The 14,162-nt window shown below is 39.1% G+C and overlaps 1 protein-coding gene across 1 annotated transcript in view; it reads right to left on the reverse strand.

Moving 5' to 3' along the window:
• FAR2 (fatty acyl-CoA reductase 2) overlaps positions 1-14,162 on the reverse strand; it is a 168,406-nt gene that overhangs the window by 48,410 nt on the left and 105,834 nt on the right. The window contains exon 2 of the mRNA XM_068971492.1: positions 7,051-7,280. Within this exon, the coding sequence (XP_068827593.1) occupies positions 7,051-7,239 (189 nt within the window). The 5' untranslated portion in view covers positions 7,240-7,280. The remainder of the gene's footprint in view (positions 1-7,050; positions 7,281-14,162) is intronic.

A 14,162-nucleotide genomic window follows, 5' to 3' on the forward strand; every position in this document is an offset into this window, starting at 1 on the left:
GACCTCACTCTTAATTAACTACCTCACTCAATATAAATTCATCTACTTGTGGTTCTATTTTTCAGATATGGATATTGTCTTCTTGATGTTTTTTTTTTTTTAATTTTTATTTTTACTTTATTTTACTGTACAATACTGTATTGGTTTTGCCATACATTGACATGAATCCACCACGGGTGTAAGTTATTCAGAGTAGGTTATGACCAACTTCAGATCCTAAATGGATATAAATGGGATATCATTGTTATACAAAGGAACACATCTTTAAGGCACTAAAAAACCTCAAAATGCTCTCAGCACTTTGAACTTCACAATTGAATGATTTATTTGCAACCAATTATCTGTTGTAGTGGGAAAGAATCATGTCTTGTTAAACAAAGCCATATTCTAGATAGCAACATAAAATAAATTTCACCACTGAAAACTGTTTTTCCTAGTTGGAAAACTGGTTGGTTCAGGTAAATGGGCACATTTTTCATAATAAGAGACTAAGCAGGCAGCTTGGGCTTCCTGGCAACCCATAAGTGGGTCTGTGGTAAGCATGTTCACATGTCAACACTGGAAATTTGGCTTATTTCCTCTAGAAACTCCACAGATTCTGTAAAAGAAATTAGGAGATCTTTCTTAAAAACAATGTTATAGGTTTAGAATCATATTTTTAATCAAAAGTAAATCAAACTAGTTTATTTTGATAAAGTCTCAAAACTAAACATCAACTGAACTTATAGCTGATTCCACAATTTTAGAAATTTGTGATTGCTTTGCTGCCTTATTTACCATCTTAAAAAGTGGGCTTTTTCTCCCACCATAAAAATAAAACATCTTCATTGTGATTGTATTTAGAGAATTCTTTTGGAGAATGATTATTGTTCTGATTTTCCACTACAAAAGACAGTACTTTTTTCCCTTACCATGAAAGTAAACATGCTCATTATAGTATGAGACTAAAATTAATCCAAGATCCCATCAGCACTTATTTAGGGTCATTACTTGAGATTACACTGGATGTTAGTTTACATTTTTTTGGTTCTGAATGTATTATAAGCACTTTCTTATATTATTTAATATTTTATAAAATATAAACTTTAGTGCCTGCATAACAGTCCAACGCATCTGTGCACCTTTCCTCAACTGTGGAACATTCAGACTGGTTCCACGTTTGCTACTGTAAATAATACTACAATAAATATATATTTTACAGTCCTTACATATATGTCTGGTTTTTTTTTTAGAGTGCCACCTTATCTTTGTGAGAAAGTCCTCAAGAATCTGCCATTAATTCAGATAGATTTATTTCAATTGATGTGTTCCTTTAGGTGCTCTGAAAATACTCAAGGATCTTAGTCACATGTGAGGAAACTGATCCTCTCTTTTGATTCTTAAGTTCCAGTCCTATATGACCAAATAGTTAAAAATAACCTTCTCTCCAAAGCATTCCCACTTAATTGTCTCCCTGTGAAGGCATGGAAACAGGAAGTGAGAGGTGGTTGCTATCCATACCATAATAGAAAAGTAATGAAACTGATGAACGAATTTTAATAGATAGAGGAACAGGCTTTTAATAGATAGGCTCAATCATATTTCCTCTGAATACAATGGGAATCAAAGGCAAACTGGTAACATTTTTATTTATTATAATTAAAGAAAAGTTTCCAAGCCTTGCACACCTGATACCATTAACCTACTTTTAAGCACACTATTAATACTGTATTACTATTAATACAGCTTGGTAAGAATTCATGCATCACTGTTGTGTGACAGGAGACAAGTAGTGCTTAAAAGTGATACCAGATCTTTCTTGGGAATAAGGCATGGGTACATTTAAATCACTCTATGTCCAAATGAAGTTCAATGGCACACTCTAGACTGGTCTTGATTCATAGAAGATATTTAATAAAAATTTGTAAAATCAGAGGCCTTCTGGAAGAAATTCTAACCCATACAGGAAAACTTTTCTGAGTGAAAACCTAGGGTAAGAGTGGTCACACAATAGAAGTAAAAGACTGGTCTGAAGAACTGGAATACATTAAATTCATTCATTGAACAAATTTGGTTGATTACCTGCAGAATGTCAAGTGAAAGTGAAAGTGTTAGTTGCTCAGTTACATCCAACTCTTTGCTATCCCATGGACTGTGTGGGGTATGGAATTCTCTGTCTATGGAATTCTCCAGGCAAGAATACTGGAGTGAGTTGTCTTCTCCTTGGGGCTCTTCCTGACCCAAAGATCCAATCCAGGTCTCCTGCACCAATTTGTCTGTGTATATTCCTTTAAATATAACCCTATATTGGAAAGTTGGTTGTGGGGTCCCAAATATTTGGAATAACCAACTTGCACTGTTTCCCTCCAAAGTCTAAGCAAATAGAGGAAGATTAGATTTCATATGGAGTATTTTCACCTTTTAGTGAAATGCTGCAAAAATGCTAAACTACATCAGTCTTTTTTTATGAAGCCCAGGCCTTCTCCTTCTGTCTGACCATATAAGTCAAAATTTGTGGAAGTATAATCAATGCCTTTGCTACAAAACCAGAAATAGAGATGTAAGAAGACATGTCCATATTTCAATATTTCAATTTCTTGAGCATTTTGGTGCTACAGTAATCGTTCACTTTATAATCATTTATACATATCTTCAATAGTGTTACTGTAACAGCAAAGTCTCTTTGAGACAAAGGAAAGATTTTTTTAGTGACAAAGAAAAATACCTTTTATTCTGACGTTGAATTTAGGAGCCTGTGTGAAGGAAGGCTTAGCAAGGTGGTAGGTAGATGAGACTGCTTATAGGAAACTAACTTTCTATGCTGGATTTGATTCTATTAGGGCTATCTTGAAAGATTTGGAGAAAATGTTTTAAAATTGCAACTGGAACACAACTGCTGGACTAGAAATGGAAAATCCTGAGCATTAAGGAATTTAGTGGATGGCTGCTGAATGTAGTTTTCTTGGTTTTAAGATACCACCAAGTTCTCTCTTCCCTGTAGCTCAAATGGTAAAGAATCTGCCTGCAATGCAGGAGACCTGGGTTCGATCCCTGGGTCAAGAAGATCCTCTGGAGAAGGGAATGGCAATCCACTCCAGTATTCTTTCCTAGAGAATCCCATGGACAGAGGAGCCTGGTGGGCTACAGCCCATAGGATCACAAAGAGTCAGACACGACTAAGCAACTGACACTACACTACATTCTCTCTGCATTGGAGATGACAAATTTATGGGTGTGCTTTTTTTGATCAGTTAAAATACAAAGCTGAGGGGCTTCCCTGATGGTACAGTGGTAAAGAATCTGCCTGTCAGTACAGGAGATAACAGGTTGGATCCCCGATCCAGAAAGATCGTGCATGCAGTGGAGCAGCTAAGCCCATGAACCACAGCTATTGAGACTTCGCTCTGGAGCCTGGGAGCCACAGCTACTGAGCCCACGTGCTGCAGCTCCTGAAGCCTGAATGCCCCGGAGACGTGCTTCACAAGGACAAGCCACCGCAGTGAGAAGCCCGTGCCCTGCAACTCGAGAGCAGCCCCTGCTTGCTGCAACTGGAGACAAGCCCCTGCAGCAGTGAAGACCCAGCACAGCCAATCAATAAATTAATGTTTAAAAATTAAAAAGTACCACAAAGCTGATTACTTTATATTTTACATTAACAAAACACAGAGAAATTTATTTTGCCTTGTCAACTCATACATCAGCTTGGATCTCCCTATAAACTTAATAAATTATAATCGATTTATGTCCCTAATTTAAGATTCTCTGTGAGATTATTGAGAATTTCCACATGGACAGTGATAGGCTAAGATCTGGAGTTTCTGAACAAATTAGTATATGGCATATTTCAGGCCACACAGGTTGGTTCAGAAATTGATACATAACCTAACCCTGACTGATGAGATGTAAGGCAAATTTTGCTGAGGGTTTCCAGAAAAGAAGTTCCATCAATCTCAAAGGACAGCTTTAGGGAGAGCCAGCTCTCCTCATTCAAAGATTGTCACATATATGTATGTGAGTAAAGTATTATTATCCCATTTTACAGATAAGGAAACTAAGGATCAGTAAAGTGTATATCTTGCACACTGTCCCACGGTTTATCAGTGGTGCTGAGATTCAAACACAGATCAATCTGCTTCTGAAGCCCATGCTTTTAAGCACTATCCGATAGCAACAGATAGCTCCCAGGTAATACTGATGCTGCTGGTTGGGAGACCACAGTCTGAGAACCACTCTTTATAAAAGTTAACAGCTGACAGTTATAAATAGCCCAATAGTGAAAACAGGGCTAAAGGTTTGCAAATCAGTTTCACAAATGATATTAATAGTATAATCAAGAGTTCCATAACAAAAGTAATGTCTCAGAGTTATCAAATACAGCACATTGAATGTAACAGGAGGTGGAGACTAGGCTGACTGCAAGATTCTCTGTCACAACAGTTATCTAGAAATTCATAAGCTGACTACAAAGCTAAATGTGTGATGAAACAAAGTCCATCAGGGATGTATAGCTGAGCAAAGCTGTATAAGAAGAGAGATCTGTGAGTTTCTTCTAGATTTTGGTTTTATGCCACATCAGCCTTTTTTTAAAAATTTTATTCTTCAGGACCATTAGTTACAAAGCAGGCATACTTGCCCTGGAGGCAGACTGGGGTAGGGTCTTTAAAGTCTAATGCTCTTATTTACTAACTGGGAGACCTTTGGTGAGCTTATTTATTGACTGTGTGACCTTTGGTGGGCTTCTCTGATGGCACAGATGGTAAAGAATCTGCCTGCAATTCAGGAGACTGGGTTCAATCCTTGGGTTGGAAGTCACAAAGAATTGGACACGAGTAAGAGACTAAGCAGAGATTTTTGGTAATTTAATACTTCTGGTCTCATTTATCTCATCTATCAAATTTGGATATTAATTATTGTCACTTCACAGCATTGTTGAAAAATCAATGAGATAAGACGTGAAAGGGGCTTCCCAGGAGGTGCCAGTGGTAAAGAATCTGCCGGCCGATGAAGGAAACAAGAGACATGGGCTGGATCTCTGGGTGGGGAAGATCCCGTGGAGGAGGGTATGGCTGCCCACTCCAGTATTCTTGCCTGGAGAATCCTATGGACTGAGGAGCCTGGTGGGCTGCAGTCCATCGGGTGGCAAGAGTCAGACACGACTAAAGTGGCTGAGCACGCAAGTCATGAAAAAGCCATTGAGAAATGTCTGCCACGTACTAAGTATCCAGTAAGTGTCAGCCATTATTACTTGTCCCACAGCTGAGTTAGGCCATGAGATACAGGAGAGACTTTTGTGGTTCTCTTGATGATGGTTTATACAAAATCTCATGCTGGTGCCAGCAGATAAAATATAGTCATCAAGCTTACTGGGTGTCTATAATGTGCTGTGCTATCAGACACACATCTCTGTTAGATGTCAGCAGGCCTAAACACTGGAAAGGAGACTTTGTAAAAAATACTTATTTAAATCTTCCTTTTGTTAACCTTGTACATTCCAGACACATATATTTAACTCCTATGGCAACCCTACGAGGTCAATGTTTTTAAACGTTGCAAGCTGAAGGGTAAGAGGTATAAACTGACAAAGTGTTTCATACCAAAGCTTTCAAATATATAAATTAAGACATGAGGTGATATATTCATAATTTGGGAAGGGAGTGAGAGAGTTTGAGACTCAAATGCTCATTCACACATGTATTTCATTTGCATGTTTTTCCCTTAGAGGAATTTACAGGATAACAGAAGTGGGGTAAGAGAAATGTCAAGTTATCATAGATAAAGTATACAACTTGCAGCATTTAGACAACTGAAACTATTACTGCATGGCTACTTAGTAATCATATCTGTTTATATTTATAATATGATATGATATAATATGTAAATGACTTTCCAAAAATTTTGAGGAAAGCTACCCTCAATTTAGAAGAAAATTAAGGAAGAGTTTGGATAAACTTGTGATAGATTTGAAGCCTGGTGAGTCCACTAGCTTACTCCTTAGAAGAAAAGTTATGACCAACCTAGACAGCATATTAAAAAGCAGAGACATTACTTTGCCAACAAAGGCCCATCTAGTCAAAGCTATGGTTTTTCCAGTAGTCCTGTATGGATGTAACAGTTGGACTATAAAGAAAGCTGAGTGCCAAAGAATTGATGCTTTGAACTGTGGTGTTGGAGAAGACTCTTGAGAGTCCCTTGGACTGCAAGGAGATCCAACCAGTCCATCCTAAAGGAAATCAGTCCTGAATATTCATTGGAAGGACTTATACTAAAGCTGAAACTCCAATACTCTGGCCACCTGATGCAAAGAACTGACTCATTGGAAAATACCCTGATGCTGGGAAAGATTGAAGGTGGGAGGAGAAGGGGATGACAGAGGATGAGATGGTTGGATGGCATCACCGACTCAATGGACATGAGTTTGAGTAAACTCCGGGAGTTGGTGATGGACAGGGAAGCCTGGCATGCTGCAGTCCATGGGGCTGCAAAGAGTCAGACACGACTGAGCGACTGAACTGAACTGAACTGAGTCCACTTGGAGAGTTTTAGCATTTTGATTCTTACTTGGTAATTTGCAGAATATATTTACATTATCTGCTCATTTGCCCTGGACAGGGTCTAAGCACTCTTTCCCCTCTTAAGGGAAAACACCACAGATTTCTTTTTTATTTTTTTTTTCCTTCAGGAGGTTTATTCAGTTACAGTATATTTTCCATCAAAACCTCCCTCCCCCGAGGAATCTCAAATTTGACCTCATTTTCTCCTTTATTCCACCAGCATATTCTAATCCAATCAAGAGCTGGTTTCAACATACAGTAAATCAGGAAAAGGGCACACTGGCTCTTTCAAGGTGAAGTGAAAAAGCTTTTCAAGGTTCTTTTTTCCAGTTAAACACCTTCCAGAAATGAAAGATGTTTCTTGCATTCTACCATAGCTTTCCATGAACTGTTGGTTGCTCTCTTGTTTTGTCTCCTCTCCTCTATCTGCCCAGATATTCTGGGTCCCATCTGCATCTGGGGCTATAAGGGAACACTGCAGTGAGTCACCATCCCCCAAGACTCTTCCCATAAGGCATACCTTACTATCTAGGATCTGGAAAACCCTCTGTTGCAGGGTCTGGCCCTGCTTGGGCCTCACCAGGACGTAAATGACTTTCAGGTCTGGGCTGGTGCGAAATAGCTTCTCCATCAACACTTTGCCCAAGAAGCCTGTGGCCCCAGTAATGAGAATGGACTTGCCACCATAGAAAGCTGCAATCATGGACATGATTCTTCCCTTTTGTCTTCGATAGCTTCAGAAAGAGGTTCCTGAAAAGAAAGAGAAATAACAAAAGGTTATATTCTCAGAAGTGCTAAAATGCAGTCATTTAAAATGTTGCTGGCATTTCCAGGAGTTGAAGGCAGAAAAGGGTCAGATGGAGTGATAGCATCATGGTTTATTGGCAACACAATTCATTTCAATCAATATTTATTGAGATTAATCTCTATGCCTGACATCATGCCAGCAACTGTAGGCAAGAAATGAGTAAGACGTGGTTCCTGCTCTCAAGGAATTGCTTGTAGTCTAATGGAGGAGACAGATTCCTAGAAACTATTAAATATTATATGGTAATTCTAAAACCAAAGAAAGCACAAAGAAAGGGTACATAGCAGGATCTGGAAATTTCAGGAAGGCCCTTATAGAAGGTGACACCAGTGGTCAAACTTGAAAAGAGATAAGGATCGCGGTAAGGGCATTCCAGACCAAGGAAAGATCAAAAGCAAAGGTCCAAGGTGTGGTGTAGAATGCTGTATGGAGGAATAATACAAGGAATTCAGTGTAGGAGAATGTAATTCATAAGGCTAGGAGTAGCCCCAAACCTGCAACACCAAAGATGAGAACAGTTATCAAATTTTACAACTTATGATGTAATTTTTAAATTTGGTTGCAGTTGTATTTTATTTAAACAAAAATTTTTTAAATTTAAATTTATGTTAATTGGAGGCTAATTACTTTACAATATTGTATTGGTTTTGCCATACATCAACATGAATCAGCCATGGGTGTACACGTGTTCTCCATCCTGAACCCCCCTCCTTCCTCCCTCCCGTACCATCCCTCTAGGTCGTCCCAGTGCACCAGCCCCAAGCATCCTGTATCCTGCATCGAACCTAGACTGGCGATTCATTTCTTATATGACATTATACATGTTTCAATGCCATTCTCCCGAATCATCCCACCCTCTCCCTCTCCCACAGAGTCCAAAAGACTGTTCTATACATCTGTGTCTCTTTGTTGTCTTGCATACAGGGTTATCATTACCATCTTTCTAAATTCCTTATATATGTGTTAGTATACTATATTGGTGTTTTTCTTTCTGGCTTACTTCACTCTGTGTAATAGGCTCCAGTTTCATCCACCTCCTTAGAACTAATTCAAATGTATTCTTTTTAATGGCTGAGTAATACTCCACTGTGTAGATGTACCACAGCTTTCTTATCCATTCATCTGCTGATGGACATCTAGGTAGCTTCCATGTCCTGGCTATTATAAACAGTGCTGCGATGAACACTGGGGTACATGTGTCTCTTTCAATTCTGGTTTCCTCAGTGTGTATGTCCAATACAACAACACATTAAGAAGGTCATACACCATGACCAAGCGGGCTTTATCCCAGGGATGCAAGATTATTCAATATCCACAAATCAATCAATATAATACACCACATTAACAAATTGAAAAATAAAAGCCATATGATTATCTCAATAGATGCAGAGAAAGCCTTTGACAAAATTCAACATCCATTTATGATAAAAACTCTCCAGAAAACAGGAATAGAAGGAACATAACTCAACATAATAAAAGCTATATATACAAACCCACAGCAAACATTATCCTCCATGGTGAAAAACTGAAAGCATTTCCCCTAAAGTCAGGAACAAGTCAAGGGTGCCCACTTTCACCACTACTATTCAACATAGTTTTGGAAGTTTTGGCCACAGCAATCAGAGCAGAAAAAGAAATAAAAGGAATCCAAATTGGAAAAAAATAAGTAAAACTCTCTCTCTTTTCAGATGACATGATCCTCTAAATTGAAAACCCTAAAGACTCCACCAGAAAATTACTAGAGCTAATCAATGAAAATAGTAAAGTTGCAGGATATAAAATCAACACACAGAAATCCCTTGCATTCCTATACACTAAAATTTTTTTTTGATGGGGACCATTTTAAAAGACTTTATTGAATTTATTACAGTATCAATTCTATTTTACAGTTTGGTTTTTCGGCTGCAAGGCATGCGGGATCCTATCTTCCGGACTAGGTATTAAACTCACACCCCCTGCATTGGAAGGTGAAGTCTTAACCACTGGACGCCACGGAAGTCCCTCAGTTGCAGTTGTATTTCAGCTCAGTTCAATTGCTCAGTAGTGTCTGACTCTTTGTGACCCCATGGACTGCAGCACACCAGGCCTCCCTGTCCATCACCAAATCCTGGAGTTCATTCAAACTCATGTCTATTGAGTCGGTGATGCCATCCAGCCATCTCATCCTCGGTCGTTCCCTTCTCCTCCTGCCCCCAATTCCTCCCAGCATCAGAGTCTTTTCCAATGAGTCAACTCTTTGCATGAGGTGGCCAAAGTACTGGAGTTTCAGCTTTAGCCTCAGTCCTTCCAAAGAAATCCCAGGGCTGATCTCCTTTAGAATGGACTGGTTGGCTCTCATTGCAGTCCAAGGGACACTCAAGAGTCTTCTCCAACACCACAGTTCAAAAGCATCAATTCTTTGGCACTCAGCTTTCTTCAAAGTCCAACTCTCACATCCATACATGACCACAGGAAAAGCCATAGCCTTGACTAGGTGGATCTTAGTCGGCAAAGTAATGTCTCTGCTTTTGAATATACTATCTAGGTTGGTCATAACTTTCCTTCCAAGGAGTAAGCGTCTTTTAATTTCATGGCTGCAATTACCATCTGCAGTGATTTGGGAGCCCCCCCAAAAAATAAAAGTCTGACACTGTTTCCACTGTTTCCCCATCTATTTCCCAGAAAGTGATGGGACCAGATGCCATGATCTTCGTTTTCTGAATGTTGAGCTCTAAGCCAAGTTTTTCACTCTCCTCTTTCACTTTCATCAAGAGGCTTTTTAGTTCCTCTTCACTTTCTGCCATAAAGGAGGTGTCATCTGCATATCTGAGGTTATTGATATTTCTCCTGGCAATTTTGTTTCCAGCTTGCGCTTCTTCCAGCCCAGCATTTCTCATGATGTACTCTGCATAGAAGTTAAATAAGCAGGGTGACAGTATATAGTCTTGACTATTTCCAGGAGCAAGTCTGGTGGTGGGATGCCAGATGCAGCACTCGGATGCTGTGACTTCTGAGAAAATGCACTCTACATTATAGAAATGCAACCAGAAGTGTTTGGTCTTTAAGCCTGGCCTCAAGATTGTTGATTGGCAGCAGTGGAGCTTTGAAGGAAGCACGGCCATACTGTGGGAGCAGACCTTCCTTTCTGTCCTTGACTGTGCTGCCTGCAGCCAATTCTTGGCCATTTGTGTGTATCTGATGGAACACAACTCCAGGGACTGGCCCGGACATCAAGGCTTGTAAAGAAGAACAAAAAACAAGGGAAAAGGTCAACACCCCGCCTCTTTAGCTCTAGCCAAGTTAACTCCAGTGACTCCGTAACAAATAATGACTTTTCATGCTGTTTTTCAGTCACTAAGTCGTGTCTGACTTTGCAACGCCATGAACTGCAGTATGCCAGGCTTCCCTGTCCTTCCCTGTCCTTCATGTCCTTCCCCCTAGGAGTTTGCTTAAACTCAGGTCCATGAGTTGGTGATACTATCCAACCATCTCATCCTCTGTCACTCCCTTCTCCTCATGCTTTCAATTTTTCCCAGCATCAGGGTCTTTTCCAATGCATTGGCTCTTCACATCAGCTGGCCAAAATATTGGAGCTTCATCTTCAGCATTAGTCCTTTCAGTGAATATTCAGGGTTGATTTCCATTAGGATTGACTGGTTTGATCTTCTTGCTGTTTACGGGATTCTCAAGAGTCTTCTCAAGCACCACAATTTGAAAACATCAAATCTTTGGTGCTCAGCCTCCTTTATGGTCCAAATTGGTATAAATTATTGTTCAATATGGTATAAATTATAGTTGTAATTTATACTTTTGAGCATCTTGAGTCTATGTTCTTGGGCAGAACTCTTTGCCTATGGAGGATTCATTCATTGATGGATTTCAAATAATTCTGTGCACCTGCTATGCCAGACTCTAAGTTCTTAAGATAAACAGTTGGATAAAGCAAATAAATTCTTGCTGTCGCTCAAGCAGAGGAGGCCAGGGATATACTGATAAATAAATACACTGACAAGTTAATTACAGACTGTTACAAACATAAATATAATAAGGATCAATGACAAAAGTCACAATCATCAATGTCATTCACTTTCGGGACCATTGCGGATTTCAAATATTAGCTATATTCACTGAGTTATTTAAATTCTGTTTATTAAAGATTGATATGAGAATTATTTTGAAGAACGCATTTGGACCTTGTGCAAAAGAACAATGAAAGATACTTTTTGTCATGTTACATAAGGTTGCTCATATTACAGTCTATCCAATTATTTTCTCAAGAATGTAGCATGCGAGGAAAGTATTGAATATTCTTGCCTTGCTTGCCTTGAAGCTCAGAAGAGTGATGTCATCAAGTTTGGAAGACAGCACATATTCTAGTTTAGCATTCAGATTCTAAGCAAGACTGTCTAAAATCAATTCCCAGATCTACCATTTACGAGGTGTGTCATCTCAGGCAAATTATTAATCTCTCAGTGCTGCAGTCTGTTCATCATTAAAATGGGGATAAAGTATCCAGTTACTAGTGCTGTGGTAAGAATTATGTGAATGAATACATGTAAAACACTTAAAAAATACAACTTACCTCTAGTACTGTCCATTAGTATTGTCATTGCTTCCACATTTTTCATCTTAATGAAAGGTTCCTGGCTTTTCCTTTTGACATGTATTTTATATACCTTCTTTTGGAAATATGAGGAGATAATTTATACTCAATCATCAAGCCAAATAAAGTGCTTTCCCTAAATGCAACTGTGCTTAATGATAAATCTTTCCAACTCCTTTACATATAAAAATGGTTATGTTATTAGGCATAAATGAGCATGGTTGGCAGGAAAATATAGATGGGAAACTGAATTTGGAAAGTGCAACTTCCCAACCTCACTGGTTCTGAAGATGTTATGTGCTTGTTTTGTAATAATGTGTGCTTTAGTGGAGTCATATTTTCTAGAAATGTAAAGATACTGTTAAGATTTTTGGTCCCAGACAAGTTTGCAATGTGTGAGGAAAAACTTTAGAGAGCAGGTTGCATATCTCTGATGAACCAATTTCTTGTGGGACAAAGGAAAACTTCATGTGTCCTCTAAGAATGGAATGTGCCTGCTCTGCCCACAGTCCAAGTATTTCTCAAACACAACAAAAACCATAACACAGTATAATGAGTGCTCTGAGAGGAAAACAAAGCATAAGCCAGTATCTTCTGGCACTCAGTATCCAATTGGCAAAAGCAGGTGGCAGGGGAGTAGTGGTCAAGACTCCAATTAAAGCAAGTGATTCTGAAAAATGTCAAATCAAACCTGCATCAGAGTTGTTTCTTTAAACTTTTGCTTCTGCTTTCAAGCTATTGGCTTGGTTATTGAACCCAGAAACTACCATATAAAAATTGGCCCTGGAAGCCCCAGTTTACATGTCATAGATCAGCAAGGTCCAGGAATTGCTAATTCTTGATATAATTCATTTGGACTTCCCTGGTGGCTCAGACAGTAAAGATCCACCTGCAATGTGGGAGACCTGGCTTCGATCACTGGGTTGAGTTGATCCCCTGGAGGAGGGCATGGCAATCCACTGTAGTATTCTTGCCTGGAGGATCCCCATGGACAGAGGAGCCTGGTGGGCTACAGTCCAGGGGGTCACAAAGAGTTGGACAGGACTGAACGACTGAGCGCAATATAATTTATTAAAAAAATTAGATTGTTTCAGAACTTCCCTGGTGATTCAGGGGCTAAGACTCATGCTCTCAATCAGGTGCCCTCAGGTTCAATCCCTGGTTAGGGAACTAGATCCCATACACTGCAAGAAGGAGTTCACATGACACAGCTAAAGATCCCACATGCTGCAGCTAAGACCCAGCACAGCCAAGTAAACAAATAAGTGCTTCAAAAACACATTTTAAAAATAGAGTGCAGAAAGGTCTGTGTACCCTTCTTTCAGCTTCCTCCAATAACATCTTATATCCCCATACACATAATTTAAAAAACAATTAAATTGTTTCAAAAATTAAAATAATTTTACATTCAGAAATGGAAGATATATAACTCTAGAAGGAAGAACATGTTTAGAACATGGCTTACCTTTCATATAGTGTCAGATTACTAATGCAGAGAACAAAGGCCACTTTCCTATTCCTCATGCTTATAACATAGTTTGTGAGAAGCATAAACTACTTTGACAATATCTGAACCAGCCGGTATAATGCAAGGCTGAATAACAAATAGGCTGACAAGGCTGACATGAGAGTCAGCCGATACATTTTTAATGACTGTCTACATGTTCCAGGCACTGTCCAGGCACTGGGACTAATAGTGAACAGGCCTTATGCAGCTTAGATTCTTCCTTCCTATATTCTGGGGCATTTTTTCTCCTTAAGATCACCAGCTCTCCATGGTAATGAGTGGGATTCCATAGTTATCACTCTCCTTCTGTTTTCTAGAAGTGAGGCTGTTCTCATTTCTAGAGAATGTCTGTTACAATATTGAATCACAAACAGTTGTGCCAAGTTAAACATTTTTTGCAGGTTTAAGCATATGGGGACTTTATTCTTTGGGTGGTTTCTCTGGAAAATAAAAAACTTAAGATTCAAGAAAGCGTTTAAGGTAGACAATCCATATTTCTTGGTAGCCCTTGAAAGGAAAAATTTTTTTAAAAGAAACAGGTGTTTTGCCTCTCAGGAATCATACTTTGTCAAGGTTTTTTTTTTTTTTTTTTTTTTGCAGTATTAACATTTTGGGAGAGATAAATATTTGTTGTGCAGGCTCTCCAGGACAATATGGAGTGTTTACCAGCACCCTGGCCTCTACTCACTAGAGGGTCATAACATCCTTCTGTCCCCAGCCAGATGTGATAGTCTG

The sequence above is a fragment of the Capricornis sumatraensis genome, chromosome 4 (genome assembly GCF_032405125.1).
Source record: "Capricornis sumatraensis isolate serow.1 chromosome 4, serow.2, whole genome shotgun sequence".
NCBI lineage: Eukaryota > Metazoa > Chordata > Mammalia > Artiodactyla > Bovidae > Capricornis > Capricornis sumatraensis.